This window comes from Phaenicophaeus curvirostris, chromosome 6 (assembly GCF_032191515.1).
Source record: "Phaenicophaeus curvirostris isolate KB17595 chromosome 6, BPBGC_Pcur_1.0, whole genome shotgun sequence".
Taxonomy (NCBI): Eukaryota; Metazoa; Chordata; class Aves; order Cuculiformes; family Cuculidae; genus Phaenicophaeus; species Phaenicophaeus curvirostris.
The window spans coordinates 27517185-27532819 of NC_091397.1; the positions used below are offsets into that span (position 1 = coordinate 27517185).

A 15635-nucleotide genomic window follows, 5' to 3' on the forward strand; every position below is an offset into this window, starting at 1 on the left:
CCCTTAAAAAAATGCTGCAGTACTTATATCAGAATAACTTCAAGTCATTTTGACTAATTCACTCAAACTGCTCATCATTAGCACAGCAGAATCACACCAAGAGTTCACCGAAAAAAAATTATAAAAATGCATTATAAAAAAAAAAGCCATGTAACCATATATTTTATTCCATTAGCTGTCATTTCTCCCTTTCACGAGCTCCTACTAGTTACTGCCACTATAGAGGGTTCACAAATCTTTCTGCTGCATTGCTTTAAATTCAGTCACCAGACTGGATATTCTACAAGATTTCACTTCCAGTTGACTCAATACACAGTTCTAATTTATTTCTAAAGCATAAATAGCTTTCAGCAAATAGTTTAATAGTCTTTTCTTTCTTTTTTTCTTTTAGTTAGGAATATCTCTACACACAGGGGCACACTGCTGCATTTTTCAAGGCACGTGTCACATTCTGAAACTCTAATAGACTTGACAAACATAAAGTCACACCTCATTGACTGCTTTCCCTTGTGGATTCAGACTGAGAATTTTTTAGTAACTCTACTCCCACGCATTTGCTCCCAGGCCACGCATCATGCACCAGAGTGCAGATAAGCTCACTCAGTTCCAGCCCATTTACAAAACTACACAAGCAATGGGTAACACAAACAACAATATAGAATCACAGTATCGTTAAGGTTAGAAAAGAGCTCTAAGATCAAGTCCAACCATCAGCCCAACACCACCATGCCTACTAAACCCTGTCCTGAAATGCCATGTCCATACATTTTTTTTAACACCTGGTGACACCACCATTTCCCTTGGCAGCCTGTTTCAGTGCTTTGCCCTTTCAGTAAGAATTTTTTCCTAACATCCAATCTAAGTCTCCCCTGGTGCAACTTGAGACCATTTCCTCTCATCCTGTCACTTGTTACATGGGAGAATAATACCTTGATGTGATGACAGCTGCTTTTGGTTGAACAAACATAAATAACTGGAGTCAGTTTTGATAGCAAAGCCAAACACAAACTATCTGAATTTCAAACCTCTGCTGGACTCGGTCTTGTTAGTGTGACTGTAAAGCAGGAGGGGAAAAATGGCAACATTTTCAAATCAGACAACACTACCACCAATTAAACGTCAATATCCATCCTCTCTGAATATTGAATTTACTTCTCATACATACATTCAGCCATGTATGTTCTGCTTCTGATGATTTTGTTCAGTATAGACCACTTTAATTAAAAAAAAATAAATAATTTTGTTCTATTTTCTGCTCTTGTACATGTAAAGATGGGCATTCTGGAAATGGCTGTAATTTTCATTTGCTCACAAAGCTCATGAAGTTCACAAAGCTCTTGAAGTCCATAATCCATTATAATCTCTGATGCTCTGCAGATGTCAAACTTTTTTTTATCACTGTCCACAGAAATGAAACAAGCAAGTTCCCAGCAGCCCAGGCATATATTTTCCACATCCAGATTTCTTGGCTGCTTTGATTATATTCTTTGCCAGCTTCTGAACAGCTTTCTTTTATCTTAGTAGACATTTGACGTAACCTTGTCCTTTTTGTCACATATTGCCTGGACAAAGAAGTTATGATGTTTATTTCTTTATTCCTCTGAGACATGCAACTCTTTCTGCTTTTTAATCAATATTTCAGCCTTTTCTGACTCACTTGTTGCCATTTTGATTCCCAGGATCTCACAAGATATACTCAGACTTTAGATTATTATTATACTATAATGCCTCTTATTTTTTTTTTGTGACAAATACTGCTGCTTCGAATATTTCCTAATTCCTACCTGAAATTCATCATTAATTAACAGGTTTCAGGAACCACTAACTTCCCAAGTTGGTATTTGATAAAGGTAAACATAATATGGATGTCAACACTGAAGAAATGTACTTTAGTAGAATGATCAATTGCAATCTAGCTGGCAGTACTTATCAGTACTTATCAGTACTTATCAGTACATATCATTGGTTTGTACTACTCATACAAACTTGCTTACAGGACCTCAATATGCATGGCTATTTCACTCAGAAGTACATTATCCTTCCATCTTTCAGAGTGCAAAAAAACAGGTAAAAATCTATATTAACTTGTATCACTTCTGCACTTCAGGTTAACAGAAAAGGAGGACTACATAAAAGTGTGAATGCGTATCAGCACAGATGGGCTGGTAGACCCGAAAGTTGTTCAAGTTGTGGAACAACCTGCTTCTATTGTAATATAACTTTATATACTTGAATTAAAATCAACATTTTAAAGAAAAAAAAATTGGTGAACTCTGTAACATGTTCATAGCCCCTTGTAAGCAGGGCTTGGCATTGGTCAGGACTTATTTTAGGTAAATGATTACAATTCTGCAAAATGGAAAAAAAGAATATGGTGAGCTGTGGGTTTTGTCTCTATGAATCATATTTCTGCTACAAATGTAATCTCTGCTACAAGGGAATTATAAGACTTTCCAAATTAAAAATAATCTTTACAAGCTATGTTTATGAATGTTATGTGATTTTCACATCAATGTGAAACAGTGCCAATAAAAATTATACTCACTCTTTCCCCTTTTATTCCTGGGGATCCACATTCTCCTCTTTCACCCTTTATAAGAAATCAAAAGGTTAATGGCTATACAAGATGTTTTGATTACGCTATATGCAAGCAGTTCAGTAGTACAACAGGTTCAGTAGATTGTGAGGATGAGAGTGGCATCATTAGATACAGTCTGCTCTACTCAAGATATCTTTTCTCTCTGAGGTTGCCTACAAAATTTCCTGTCTACATTGTAAGTGGATAATACATTCAATACCTAATAAGTTTTGTTGTATTTTTCCACCTTGCTGTACTGCATCCAGGGATCCTCTCTATATTCTGATTTCATTACTGTGATATCTGAGGTCTTCCTGAATAGCAGTTGTGAGATTGTACAAATGGAATTACAAAAAAGAATTACTAATATGTTCCACTGATCATTTAACATATCAATAGACATAAGAAAAGTAGAAATATGGATCTACTTTTCCCATGTCCATGAAATGTGTCCGTAAAATTGACTGAAGCAATTGATTCAGAGAGGCACTGTCCTTTCAGGGAGATAAGTGTCCAAATCAAGCAAAGTCACAATGGGATTATCTCTGTTTCTGGTTTGGCTATGATCATCCCTTTCGCAACATAAATTTTAGCTCTAGAATCCTGCAAGTCACTGAGTGTATAATTTTTTTAGCTTCTTTGAGAGCCTATCTTGAGATTCGTTTTGATCGAGCGTTAGCCCTTGCAAATTACAGTTAGCTTAAAAGTAAACTCCCTTGTGGTACATTTTTTAAAAGCTAATGACTGCCAAATCTATTTGTGTTTGTAGTAAACAATTTCACACTCTTCCCTTTTAACCTCTTATTCAACCCTCAACTTCCTTTTTCCTTCCAGGATCTTTGTTTCAGCTCTTTGATATTTTTCTTTTTATATTAAGATTACATTTTCTGAACTTTTTTTTTTAACATTCTGACAAGTCAATCTGCAAGTCTTTACACAAATGATGAATATACATCTACGGATTGCATTAGGAGCTGTCATGACGAAAAGACGAGACAGCGTCTTGTTTCCATTCCTTCACATACACCATCAGCAAGTGACAATCTATTTGGAGACTACTTCTATTCTACAAAAATCTTACCTTGTCTCCCTTGTAGCCAGGAGCTCCCTATTAAAAAAAAAAAAATTGAAAAAGAAAAAAAGGAAAAATCATAACAGAGAATGCAAAGGTGTAACAAACTGCTAATTTAGGTAGAAAAAAACCTAAAACACAGTAAAGAATTATGTTTCAAAAGTTTATCGTTTCATAACAATAACATATCTCTCTGGAATCAATTAACACACAATTCTCTGCCACTCAGTCTGCCAGCCTCTCAGCAGATACTCACTAGCACTTAAACAGGACTTTTAAACTGAACTGATCTTATGTATGGAGTAGTTTTAATCTTTCTACTGTAAATCAACAAGAATTCAAGCTGAGAAATATCAGATGTCAGAAGCCACTGGAAGACTATCTAGATGCTTTCAGTGATGACATTTCCCATTCCGTCTTCGGGATAAGTCTAATACAAGTCCATACAAAATCACAGAGCTTACCAGCATCCCATCTCCATACTTAAGCAAATGGTTAGACTGTTTCCCTCAGGATAGGTGCTTCTCTAAACTAGAACTTAGTTTAAGTGCTCTAAATAACTGAATAAAGTAGATGTGTGAAAAATGGAAAACACATTTTCAGTTCAGTGGAACTAAACTGTGAATCAGGATCTAGAAGATAATCTGAAAAGGCCAACTATGAATTAGCACTGCAGTAGTCACATACCTCTTCACCTTTTTCTCCCTGGTCCCCTTTTTGAGCACTGCCCTATTGGAAGAAAAGGAATACAACTGAAATAGGTATTACTCTTTTATTTATCACTATTACACTAAAACCAAGAACACTGCTTAAAGGGCAGAAGTTGTTTTTCTGATTTACAAACATCCACACTGCTTCCTTCCACAATTAAGATCACACAATTTTAGAATACTAACATAGAAAACTCAACTAGTGTAATTAGACAACTGAAATCTTAGCCATCAGAGCTAAGCCCTGTGCTGAAGTGATTTGTGTACTGTTAAAACACCCTATGGAGCTTAGAGGGCCTTCAGCTAGATTCCGAGACCTCTACTGTCAGAGAAAAAACAGAATGACAGGCAGCGTTAATTCGGGAGCAGATTAGTTTTAAATTTTTCTCCCATGCTCCTAAAGCAGCTCATAGCAAAGGACAGTATTTTAAATTATCTTTAAAAATACTTTTCCTTTGCTATACTCCTATGGTTTGAATAAAACTAGATAGAAACTTGCTTTATTTCTGTAAATTCATTTTACCTTGTTTCCTTTTGGTCCTGGCTCACCTTTTTCCCCTTTTGTACCATCACTTCCCTGAAACAAAGCAGGAAGATGTTACTACCATGACGAGGATGAATTATCTAGTTTCTCTAAGACTCTGTCTTGAGGGCAGGCCAAAATTATTCTGGAATAAGCTTAGGTAGAAACCCACACTGATTCACGTAAGGCACATGTGACACTACTTTCACGTATGCAAAAAAAACCCTGGTGTTATAAAGTATCTGTGATTTTTCTTTCTATAAGCAAATACATTATTTATATAAATAAATACATTAAATTTCTAAATAAATTTTCTACTAAGGATTTGAAAATCTAACCAGGAACATGACACAAAAAACCAGTTCCTACTGCGCATTTTTCAGAGCTATCTGCCACTACCTGATCTTCTTTGCTTAAAAAAAAATAACCAATGCACAGAACAGCTTAGTGTCAATATTCAGTAGCCCCAAAATAAAAAAAAATAATACATCATGATTCTTCTTTGAAGGATCATGAAGGTGGGGACTAGCAAGCTTGGTGTATATGTGTATATATAAAAAATACATACATAACAGGTTACATCTAATAATTTTGGATAAAATAACTTAAAATTCTGGGACCTTAAATTTTAAATTGGAAACAGGGGCTTAGTTCCAGATGCATATTATCCAGAGCCAAGGGACTGGATGACAGGCCCAGCTGTTATAACTGGCTATACATACGGTTGACCAGTTGTTTAGTGCCTAGGGAAAAAGGCAAAACGCCTCTGTTTGTACCTTGGTTGTCTCTGGGGGAAGACTTAAAGATACAGAAGAGATCAAAGAGGTCACACGCTGTCTGAACTCTCACTTGTCTCTTCCCTAGCAGAGCAAAGAAACAGTTATGTGCTGGTGTCACAACAGAAAATTGTGTTGGAGTCAGAGTTTTAGACCTTTCTTCATAAGTGCCATCATCCTGTTTTTCAAACCTTTATCCTGTATACAAATAGAAGCTGCTGGTGGAAGTAAACCTTTTTCTAATGGACCTTTCAATCCCTCTTGCAGGATTCAAGACTATCATTTTGATTTGGGCTTCAAAGTCATGTACCTATTTATCCACAGCGTTTTATTACCCAATGATATAAATGCAATTCCAAGATGGTATGTGATTATGGATAGACTCTTTTTCTGGGCTCTTATAAGAGTGGCCTTTCACAGTGGTAGGCTATGATACATTCCTTCTTTTTGCAGCATGTATAGAGACAACATCTTGCCTTTCATGGGCATAGTAAACAATTAAAATATTGTGCAACACTGATCTCAATTAAAATTAAAATTCTGGAAGTTATTCAAATGAATGCATACTTACAGAATCACCTTTGTCTCCTTTTACTCCCTTTTCACATCCACAGCTCTTCCTCATACACTGAAAGGTTAATAAAACATTAAGGAGAACATTTTGCAAATGTATTTCAACCTTTTAAAGCAAAGCCTCTGTTTTTGGCTGGCTACAGGCTAGAGAACATAAAAGTGGAATAACAGAAAATAAATGACCTTCTAATATATATATTTTATATAATCAATATTACACTTCCGTATAGTCCAATCAAAATAATTTGCTTGATGTATTTACAACAAAATCAAATAACATCTGTTACTGATGCAACTACACATGTTTAGAGTTGCATATAGACAGTATATAGTACCATGAAATCTTACATAATTTTCAGACAACTTTAACATTGCTCTTGTTTGCTAATGAGACCACTAATGAACTTGTCTGTCTTGTACTAGTCCTATACCACTCTGGTAGGAAGAGTCATTTATGTTCTTCTGTTGATACTACCCACTAATGAACAAAAGTTGTAGATTTCTCAGGAGAGGGGATTGAAGAAATGGATGAAAGTTGAAATTAAAGCAACCACGCTCAAAAACTATACTCATAGGAGGAAGGTCCATTAATCTTGGAACATTGTTGCATTATAGAAGAAGCAGACATCAAGAGACCTATTATGAACATGAGTAATCAAAACACACAAAACTCAAAAAACCTACCTGCTTCTGAAGCAAGGCTTCCTGAAAGAAAAAGAAAAATATTAGTCATATAGCCATAATATTTATCAGAGTCCTAATTTAACATTTTTCCTTATCTAGTTTACAGAATTTCCAAGGTGAATGGTAAAGAATGTGAACACCTTCAGTGTTCATCCCTTCCTCACAGTGGTAAGAATCAATTTGTGTAACTACTCATATGAAAAAGGATTCCCCAGTAAGAACAGGAAGTTGCTTCTTGTGACCCATAATGACCAGAAAAACAAATGAGATGTAATGGGACAGCTAAACAGAAAATACTAAGGAACATTGCTAACAAGAGAAATTTAAAGAAAGCCCTTTCTATGGAAGGTCTTACTAATATAATATTTAGGGGAAGTTCTCAGTGGTTTCATCAGTCTTACACATGAGAACAAGCTACCTTCTACAGTATTATCATAGTCTCAGACACACACTCTCTGTGCTGGAAAATACCCAGTCTTTCCATCAGTGATCAGTGCAGCTGAGCTATTATTGTCCAGGCATGAAGTTCCTTGTAGAGTGGCTGGGAGGAGAAAATTCCATGTGTCCTGACTCCTCATGTAGCAGAGATAGACAACACAAAAACATTACTGAAGACAGCATCATTCAGCAAGACCTCAGAGAAGAATTATTCTTTGTATAGGTTCACATAGACTTGCAACAACATATTTCAGAAATACCTTTAAGTCACTGTATCTGTGAGATCTCTAGCCAGGTATTTAGGTGCTCAACATAATCATTAATTTTTACACCTATCAACTAGCAAGTTTCCATTTCTGATTTTAAATTTTCCAAATTAGTTTTTTACCACCTTTAAGAGGCCATAAAATATTACATAAATTCTCTATGGACTATTCCCTAATTAAAGCTATTGCATTTTCTAAGAATTATTTTCCTCCCAATAGTCTTAATTTATTATTTGCAGTCTTCTTTTACTTAAAAATATTTTCTAGAACTGTCAACCTCAAACATTTCCTGGGCCACCACGTTATTGCTCACAAGTGAGAAAAGTGAAGTGCAGCTGACACCCCTCTTACAGCAAGGCTTTTGTTTACTTTAAACTAAGAAACTGAGTAAGCAGTATTCTTTACCTTTTCTTATGTGTGCCTGATGCTGTGCTAGAAGGGCCCTTAATTAATAACTACAGTGACAGATTTACAGTACTTTGGAAACATGATCCCATTCAAGTCAAATAAAAAAATTCTATTGGCTTTACCAGAGTTTCTGGAAGTTAATTCTTAAGCCTATAATTACTGACTTTCTCTGCTATCAACACTGGAACCCATCTCTTGCAGTTGTTCCAAAAGATACATACAACTTCCCTGAACTTCCAAACCTGAGGTGAGCTCCAGCCCTGAATCACCTGCAAACATCTGCACTGCCCTCAGGACTTACCTATCAAAGTTAAAGGAACTCTGCCACAGATAGATGGGTGATAAAATTAACACCAGCATTACTTACCAATTGCAATGCTACATCAGCTATCAGGTTCTGATCATCCAGGCATAAGGCATGTTTAGAGGATGAATCACCAGATATCACACGCAATTTTTCTTCTTGGACTTTTTTCTTAGAAAGGCCAATGGTAAAAAAATGTATGCCAATACTCCTAGCTGCTGTGGCTATATTCTGGACATTAGGGCTGTTTGGATGATCCACACCATCAGTCATCAAAAAAGCCACTTTCACACTTCTCTTACGACCTTCAGTTTTAAACAGCTGAGTAGCATTGGAAATTGCATAATAAGTGTAGGTGCCATGGCCAATAAAGCCCATAGATTTGGTTTTCTCTTTAAAGTTCTGCATGCTTTTCCAGGCTGTAAAGGGATGATCAATGCTAACTGTGCTGCTGAACTGCATACTTGCTAGTTTGACATTATACTTCTGAGACTTGACTAGCTTCATCTGGAAAATGCTGTCAGTTAAGTCTTGAACAAAACTCTTCTGTATATCAAACAGCTGATTTTTGGCACTTTCCGAACTGTCCAAGATAAATACTATATCAACAAGGCACATATCACCTGTAGTGGAACAAGAAAATTAAATCTATTAATGATCAGCAGACCTGCACAATAGACTTCAGATAATTCTCTGCAACAATCCGAATCCTCAAACCATTCCTCTGTTTTCTTGGCAAAAATGCTAAAGATAAATTTCACTGTCAATGCCAAGAATTCTACTGAATTCCGGTAGTTAAATTTAAGCTACTTTAATTCATACCAGTATTGATTAAATACAGTCCACAGATAAAAAATTTCAAGTTAGTGTCTTGATGGGATTGTTTAAGCATTTTAGTTGACTTTGTATACAAAATTTTCCACACACAATTTCAAACTAAAAATTATGCTCCTTATCATTTCTCTGTAAAGAGACGTAAGTGTCAATAAAAACCTTAGATCAAACTGAAGTCCATGACCAAGTAAATGTCACCACAGTATTTTCCAGGCCTGATAACCAAAATAAATCACCTACAAATGCATACATAATCGTTGATTACTACTTAATTATCCTGAAATATGCAGAGATATACAAAATGATCAATGAGAAATTTAAAAAAAAAATATTTTACCTTCATCTTTTTGCATGAGAGAATGAGAGTTCTCTCCTTTCTTCCTGTTCTTTCCATATACTATCTGGTTTATTGTCACAGCCAGAAGTAAAAAGCCAAAGAAAAAACGTTTTTCCCACATAGTGACTTTTATCCCAAATTAGATGACTTTTCCTTCCTGTTAAAAGTAAAAAAACCATCTGTCAATACCTCATCAATAGACGCAAATAAATAAATAAAGTTACTTGACTTAGATAACACCCATCTGTAGGAAGCACCGTTCTAGAGACAACATAGTACAAAAACCTACAAAAAGTCATTGGGTAGGTGACTTAAGCATAGCAGCCAGTACATTACCAATTGTAGCTCACATGCATATTAGAACCTGTTTTATTAGGGACAAAATAAGGGCAGAACAAACATAGTGCTCCCTTTTTTTTCTTAAATAAATCCAGTGTTATCTTTAGCTTTCATTTGAACAGATAACATACTAATGCATATAGCTACTAACAAACCTTGCTATAGAATCAGAAAAAAATATTACAGAAAACATAAAATAAAGTTTGTTTCTAGAAATTCCTAACTGTTAGGAATGAACAAAGAATTGTATATTTTGGGGATGCAGACATATTACCTAGGTCTGGTAATCTGCATCAACTTATTCTTCTAAGAAACAATGGTTTAGTAATGAAATTCAATACATGAATGTTCTGTTACCATTACTATGGCTATAACAGAATGTGCGTGATAGTTTCCATAAAGAAAATATTCTAACGACAATATACATTACAACGTTTAAGTCAGTCATTCAACATATTTCTGGAGAAAACTGAATTCCAATAAAACTTATTTACAAAAAATTACCTGTAATTCACAATAATTAATTTTAAATATCATTAATAACAAAGATAATATATTAAATTTAAATATCTTTCAGGTAGCAGCTACATATACAGAAACTATCAGTGTAGTCCTCTAAAAACAGGAAGGAAATAACTAAGGCTCTCACCTTTGAAGGCATTCAAAAAGCAAATTCTGGATTGAACAAGCTGTCAGTGGAGAAGATATGTCCAGTAGGTCATACTGGAAAACGTGTTTTGTTTACAAAAATAAAGCAATCTGTAAATAAATAGCCTATCCACTTGTAAATGGCTCTACCTTGCATCTAGATCCTTTATGGCCCATTATTGCCGTTTCATGGGTGAAAGTTTAAGTGAAGATAGTCAGGCACTTAGCCAGAGCTGAGTGGGAGACGAAGTCATTTTATTAAAGAGACAGTGTCAGTTTGGGAGCACAAGTGTGTTTCCATTTTAAATAACTGAACTTTTACATCAAAAAACTCACCTCTAGACAATCTGCACCTTTGCCAGCCACACCTCTTCAGCTTGTCCATGTTATTGTTGCAGCACTGGCTGGATCAGAGATGTGAGATTAGTACATTATCATTTGTAGGCTATGACTGATTTCTGATCCAAGGGTCTGTGAGTCTGCCAGGACCACAAGCATGTCTCAACGGTATTAATTGCATTAGAAATTAGAATAATCAAAGACAACTTAAAAAAAAGATAATGCTGAGCTGTTTTTCTCAGAAATTCTTTCTATTCTTTACATCCTCTGAACAGTCAGACACAAGACAGGATATCTAAGAGGGGACTGTTATTTAAGTAGCTCTCACCATGCTGCTTGCAAATTATATTTGCTTTATCTGATGGAAGGCTGCAGAGTAAAAATTGTAGTGTTACAGTGCTAAGCGAAAAAACAGGGTGATAGAAAGTATGTGTGACAACGGCAAGTCTCAAAGAACAATGGCATGCCTTGAGGGAGTTTTGTGCAGATGCCCAACAAAAAGTCAGTGTCCAGCCTCCAGACAGGCATTACCTATGAGGCAAGAAGTTCCTTGGCACCTTGGTGGCATGACAGCGTGGGGAGCTCCTTCATGTGACGCTGCAGATGGGAGGATTTGGGCTTCATCACTGGGATGCACCCGGTCCCTGAGCTGCAATGTGATTAAGCACTGAAATGGGTCAGTTTTAGACTGAAAAAATCAAGTTACATATGAATAATTTGGGCATTTCAACAATACATGATATAAAGATGCTTTTGAGTGGAGCAGATTTTTTGGCAGAGGTCCATAAGTTTTCGCAAGACAGATTTTCTGGACTTGAGGTCATCTTGGTAGCTTGTTCCTCAGGCATTATTTTTTAAACATATACACAAAAACCAGATTAAGTAGCTAATTCTATAGGACAGTAATGTTGTCTGTTCATTGATTTCTTGTATTTACAAACCCAAAGACTGTGTTTGCTCTTTCAGTTCCAGCATCTGATGGAAGTTTCATAGTGAAAAGAATATCTTTCATTACCTAGAAGACACTTTCAACATAGCAAGTAGTGGGCAAAGCTTAGGAGTAGCTGTCTTACCAGAAAAATATGAACATTGAGGCTTTTGCATTCTCTGTAAGTAATTTCAGCTTTTCTAGTTTTGTAGGAAGAGGATATCTGAAAGATGAGAAGAAAAAAGAGAATATAGATATTGTAAACTTTGATTTGATATTGCAGATTTAATCAGGTTATTTAACGGAAACAGAGTGAATACCATGTTCATCAACTGTCATCGACAGGTCTTCCTGGAAGGCATTCAACTTCCGAAAAGTGCTAAAGCACGTGTTTATTCTGGTTTAAAAATAGCTCTTTCACAGCATACCCCTTAGAAAGCTATTAGAGCACAATATGGTAGAGTGCAACTACTTGCTTTCAGAGAATTCCCCATCTCCTGATAGAGAAATGTCATTAACAAGGCTGAAGATTTGCTATGATCCAGAGTTTATTATACATAAAATGCAGAAACAGAAACAAAAAGCGTTAACTAGAAATCAAAACATTAACTTTAATGTTGTTTCATGTGATAAATTAAAAATGCAAATGGAAAATATTAAACCCATTTAATGATTCCCAAAGCCCAAGGCAACAAAAAGGGCTTCTATAAATAAACAAGTAGTAAGGACAAGCCTTCTGTGATCGTAAATCCACTGAACTACAGCTGCAGCAGTCTGTCTTCTACACCCATAGAAAATCAAATCTGCTAAAATTAATGTGAGATATTTTCCCTACAGCTGACTAACCAAGGTGGGGAAAACATTTTTGCCCTCCTGCAGAATCATGAGTACCTCTTTTCTAATATAAGTGAATTTCATGCAATTAGCCTATGAGGTTTTTTGATATTCTCTACCCAGTTCAAAACAGAGACTCTAATTTGTGCAGCTTTAATAAGAGACAGGAGTCATCTAGTGAATGCAGTACTTGGTGACATCTAACACAGCTACCCCTAACACGCACACACATGCCAAAGAGAGGTCAGCCCTTGCCTGAACTTCCTCCACGAACTGCTCAGTCCAGATGAACTCATGAACTTGGCAATCAGAGCCCAAGACTGCAAACTAGACACATCATCTTCTGCCTCTAACCAGAACAGAGGGAATAGACATAGGTGGCTGGTAGGAGTGGTGGGAGCAGTTTGGACAGGGAAGGAACAAGGAACTTAAGTAAATACGGGAAGGAAGCAGCAGCGCTGCATAGGAGGACTTCAAGCACTGGAGTACCTCGGTGCACTGCAATAAACAGAACTATCTGAGGTTACTGCTCTGTGGCTGGGAGTGTAGGGGATGTGGAGAACCAGTGTTAGTTTCATGCTAACACCAAGAAAAAATTACACTTGCAACACTGCTCACACTCTTTCCCCAGCGCAAAGGAGGAAGGATTAGCTATCCCAGCAGCTGCAGACTGCTCCTGAGAGGTCTACTTCCTAGAAACCATTATGTGATCTCCTGTCAGATGATGGGTGAGCATGCACCAGTTAAATTGAGTTTAATATGTGTTGCCTTCATTCTACGTACTGAGACTAAAGAGTTTCAATGGAATACAATCTTTTACACTAAATATCTCTCAATGCTATATATAAGTGATAATTACTGGCAGCATCTAGCATCTGTTTGATCAGACACAACAGTGACAATTAACAAGCACTGCACTAGTAACAAATTAGCCACAGGGATCACTCGTACTGTTTGCATACTTATACTTATGTATGCTCAGATCAAGACTCTTAGACCACCTATCCATCCAGAAACAAATTAGCAGCTCCAGAAGAACGCTTCTTCCAGCAGTTGTCAAGGTTTATCTGCACTATCATAGAATCATAGAATCACCAGGTTGGAAAAGACCCACAGGATCATCAAGTCCAACCATTCCTATCAATCACTAAACCATGCCCCTCAGCGCCTTGTCCACCTATCCCTTAAACACCTCCAGGGAAGGTGAATCAACCACCTCCCTGGGCAGCCTGTTCCAGTGCCCAATCACCCTTTCCGTGAAAAATTCTTTCCTAATGTTCAGCCTAAACCTCCCCTGGCGGAGCTTGAGGCCATTCCCTCTTGTCCTGTCCCCTGTCACTTGGGAGAAGAGGCCAGCACCCTCCTCCCCACAACCTCCTTTCAGGTAGTTGTAGAGAGCAATGAGGTCTCCCCTCAGCCTCCTCTTCTCCAAGCTAAATAACCCCAGCTCTCTCAGCCGCTCCTCATAAGGCCTGTTCCCCAGCCCCTTCACCAGCTTTGTTGCTCTTCTCTGGACTCGCTCCAGAGCCTCAACATCCTTCTTGTGGTGAGGGGCCCAGAACTGAACACAGTATTCAAGGAGCGGTCTCACCAGTGCCAAGCACAGAGGGATAATAACCTCCCCGGACCTGCTGGTCACACCATTTCTGATACAAGCCAAGATGCCATTGGCCTTCTTGGCCACCTGGGCACACTGCTGGCTCATGTTCAGTCGGCTGTCAACCAACACCCCCAGGTCTTTCCTCCTCCCGGCAGCTTTCCAGCCAGACTTCTCCTAGTCTGTAGCACTGCATAGGGTTGTTGTGCCCCAAGTGCAGGACCCAGCATTTGGACTTGTTAAACCTCATGCCATTTGACTCTGCCCAGCGGTCCAGCCTGTTCAGATCCCCTTGCAGAGCCTCCCTAACCTCCAGCAGATCAACACTTGCACCCAGCTTAGCGTCGTCCGCAAACTTGCTAAGGGTGCACTCAATGCCTTCATCCAGGTCATTGATAAAGACATTGAACAGGGCTGGACCCAGCAGTGAGCCCTGGGGAACCCCACTTGTCACTGGCCTCCAGCTGGATTTCACACCATTTACCACCACTCTCTGGGCCCAGCCATCCAACCAGTTTTCCACCCAGGAGAGTGTGCGCCTGTCCAGGCCAGAGGCTGACAGTTTCTCAGGCAGAATGCTGTGAGAAACTGTGTCAAAGGCTTTACTAAAGTCCAGGAAGGCCACATCCACAGCCTTTCCCTCATCCAGTAGTTGAGTCACTTTATCATAGAAGGCCAAACCATGTGCAAAACCAGAATTGAGTGAATGGATTTCCAGCTGTGTTCAAAGATTGCTCATTTTTTTGGACCTGTAAACATTACACTCATCTGGCACTAGTCTTGCCAGTAAATAGTTTCATAGCTTTATATTCACTTAGAAATTAAATAAGTAATGCCTCCAGTTTTACAGCACAGTTTTTAACACTATTAATACTTCTTGCTAAACTGTTTATTACAGTAGTTTTTCAATGGCCGCTCTGAATCACATGCTCTGAACTACAGGCCATCTCAGTACATCTAGCTCCCAGGACAAGTGAAACTGTCTAAATGGACTCATTACATGACCATATTAAAGCTCTGATACAGTTTTATCTGTAAAACTCATCTTACATTGCTATTGAATTCTGAGTTAAAAAGCCATCAGCTCCTGAATGCATCCTAAGTCACCTCTTCTACTGGAAAATACAATACACCAGCTTTCTTTCTGGGTACAATATCTATCCCTCCTCATATACTTTGTGCTATTCTTGTTACTGCAACTCCAAAATGGTAAAGAAACAAAAATAAACAGAAAGAGCTGACAAAGATAAAATATAGCTTCTGCACAAAGACAGACATAGTAAATTATTATTATGGAGCTTGGAAAACCACAACTGAATGTGAATGGGACACAGATCTATAAAAGTATTAAAGCAGGTAACTATTCTATTGCATATGAATGTAATACATCAAAGGACTTACATTTCAGGTCAGTTTGGTTGATGATATTAACCAAAATTGACTCCCC

The 15635-nt window shown here is 37.6% G+C and overlaps 1 protein-coding gene across 1 annotated transcript in view; it reads right to left on the reverse strand.

Annotated features, from left to right (window-relative positions):
- COL28A1 (collagen type XXVIII alpha 1 chain) overlaps positions 1–9624 on the reverse strand; it is a 60977-nt gene extending 51353 nt beyond the window's left edge. The window contains exons 1-8 of the mRNA XM_069859696.1: positions 9504–9624; positions 8396–8955; positions 6917–6937; positions 6231–6287; positions 4884–4937; positions 4338–4379; positions 3660–3686; positions 2546–2590 (exon numbers count right to left, since the gene is read on the reverse strand). Coding sequence (XP_069715797.1) covers positions 2546–2590; positions 3660–3686; positions 4338–4379; positions 4884–4937; positions 6231–6287; positions 6917–6937; positions 8396–8955; positions 9504–9624 — 927 coding nt within the window. The remainder of the gene's footprint in view (positions 1–2545; positions 2591–3659; positions 3687–4337; positions 4380–4883; positions 4938–6230; positions 6288–6916; positions 6938–8395; positions 8956–9503) is intronic.
- Positions 9625–15635: the final 6011 nt, after the last annotated feature.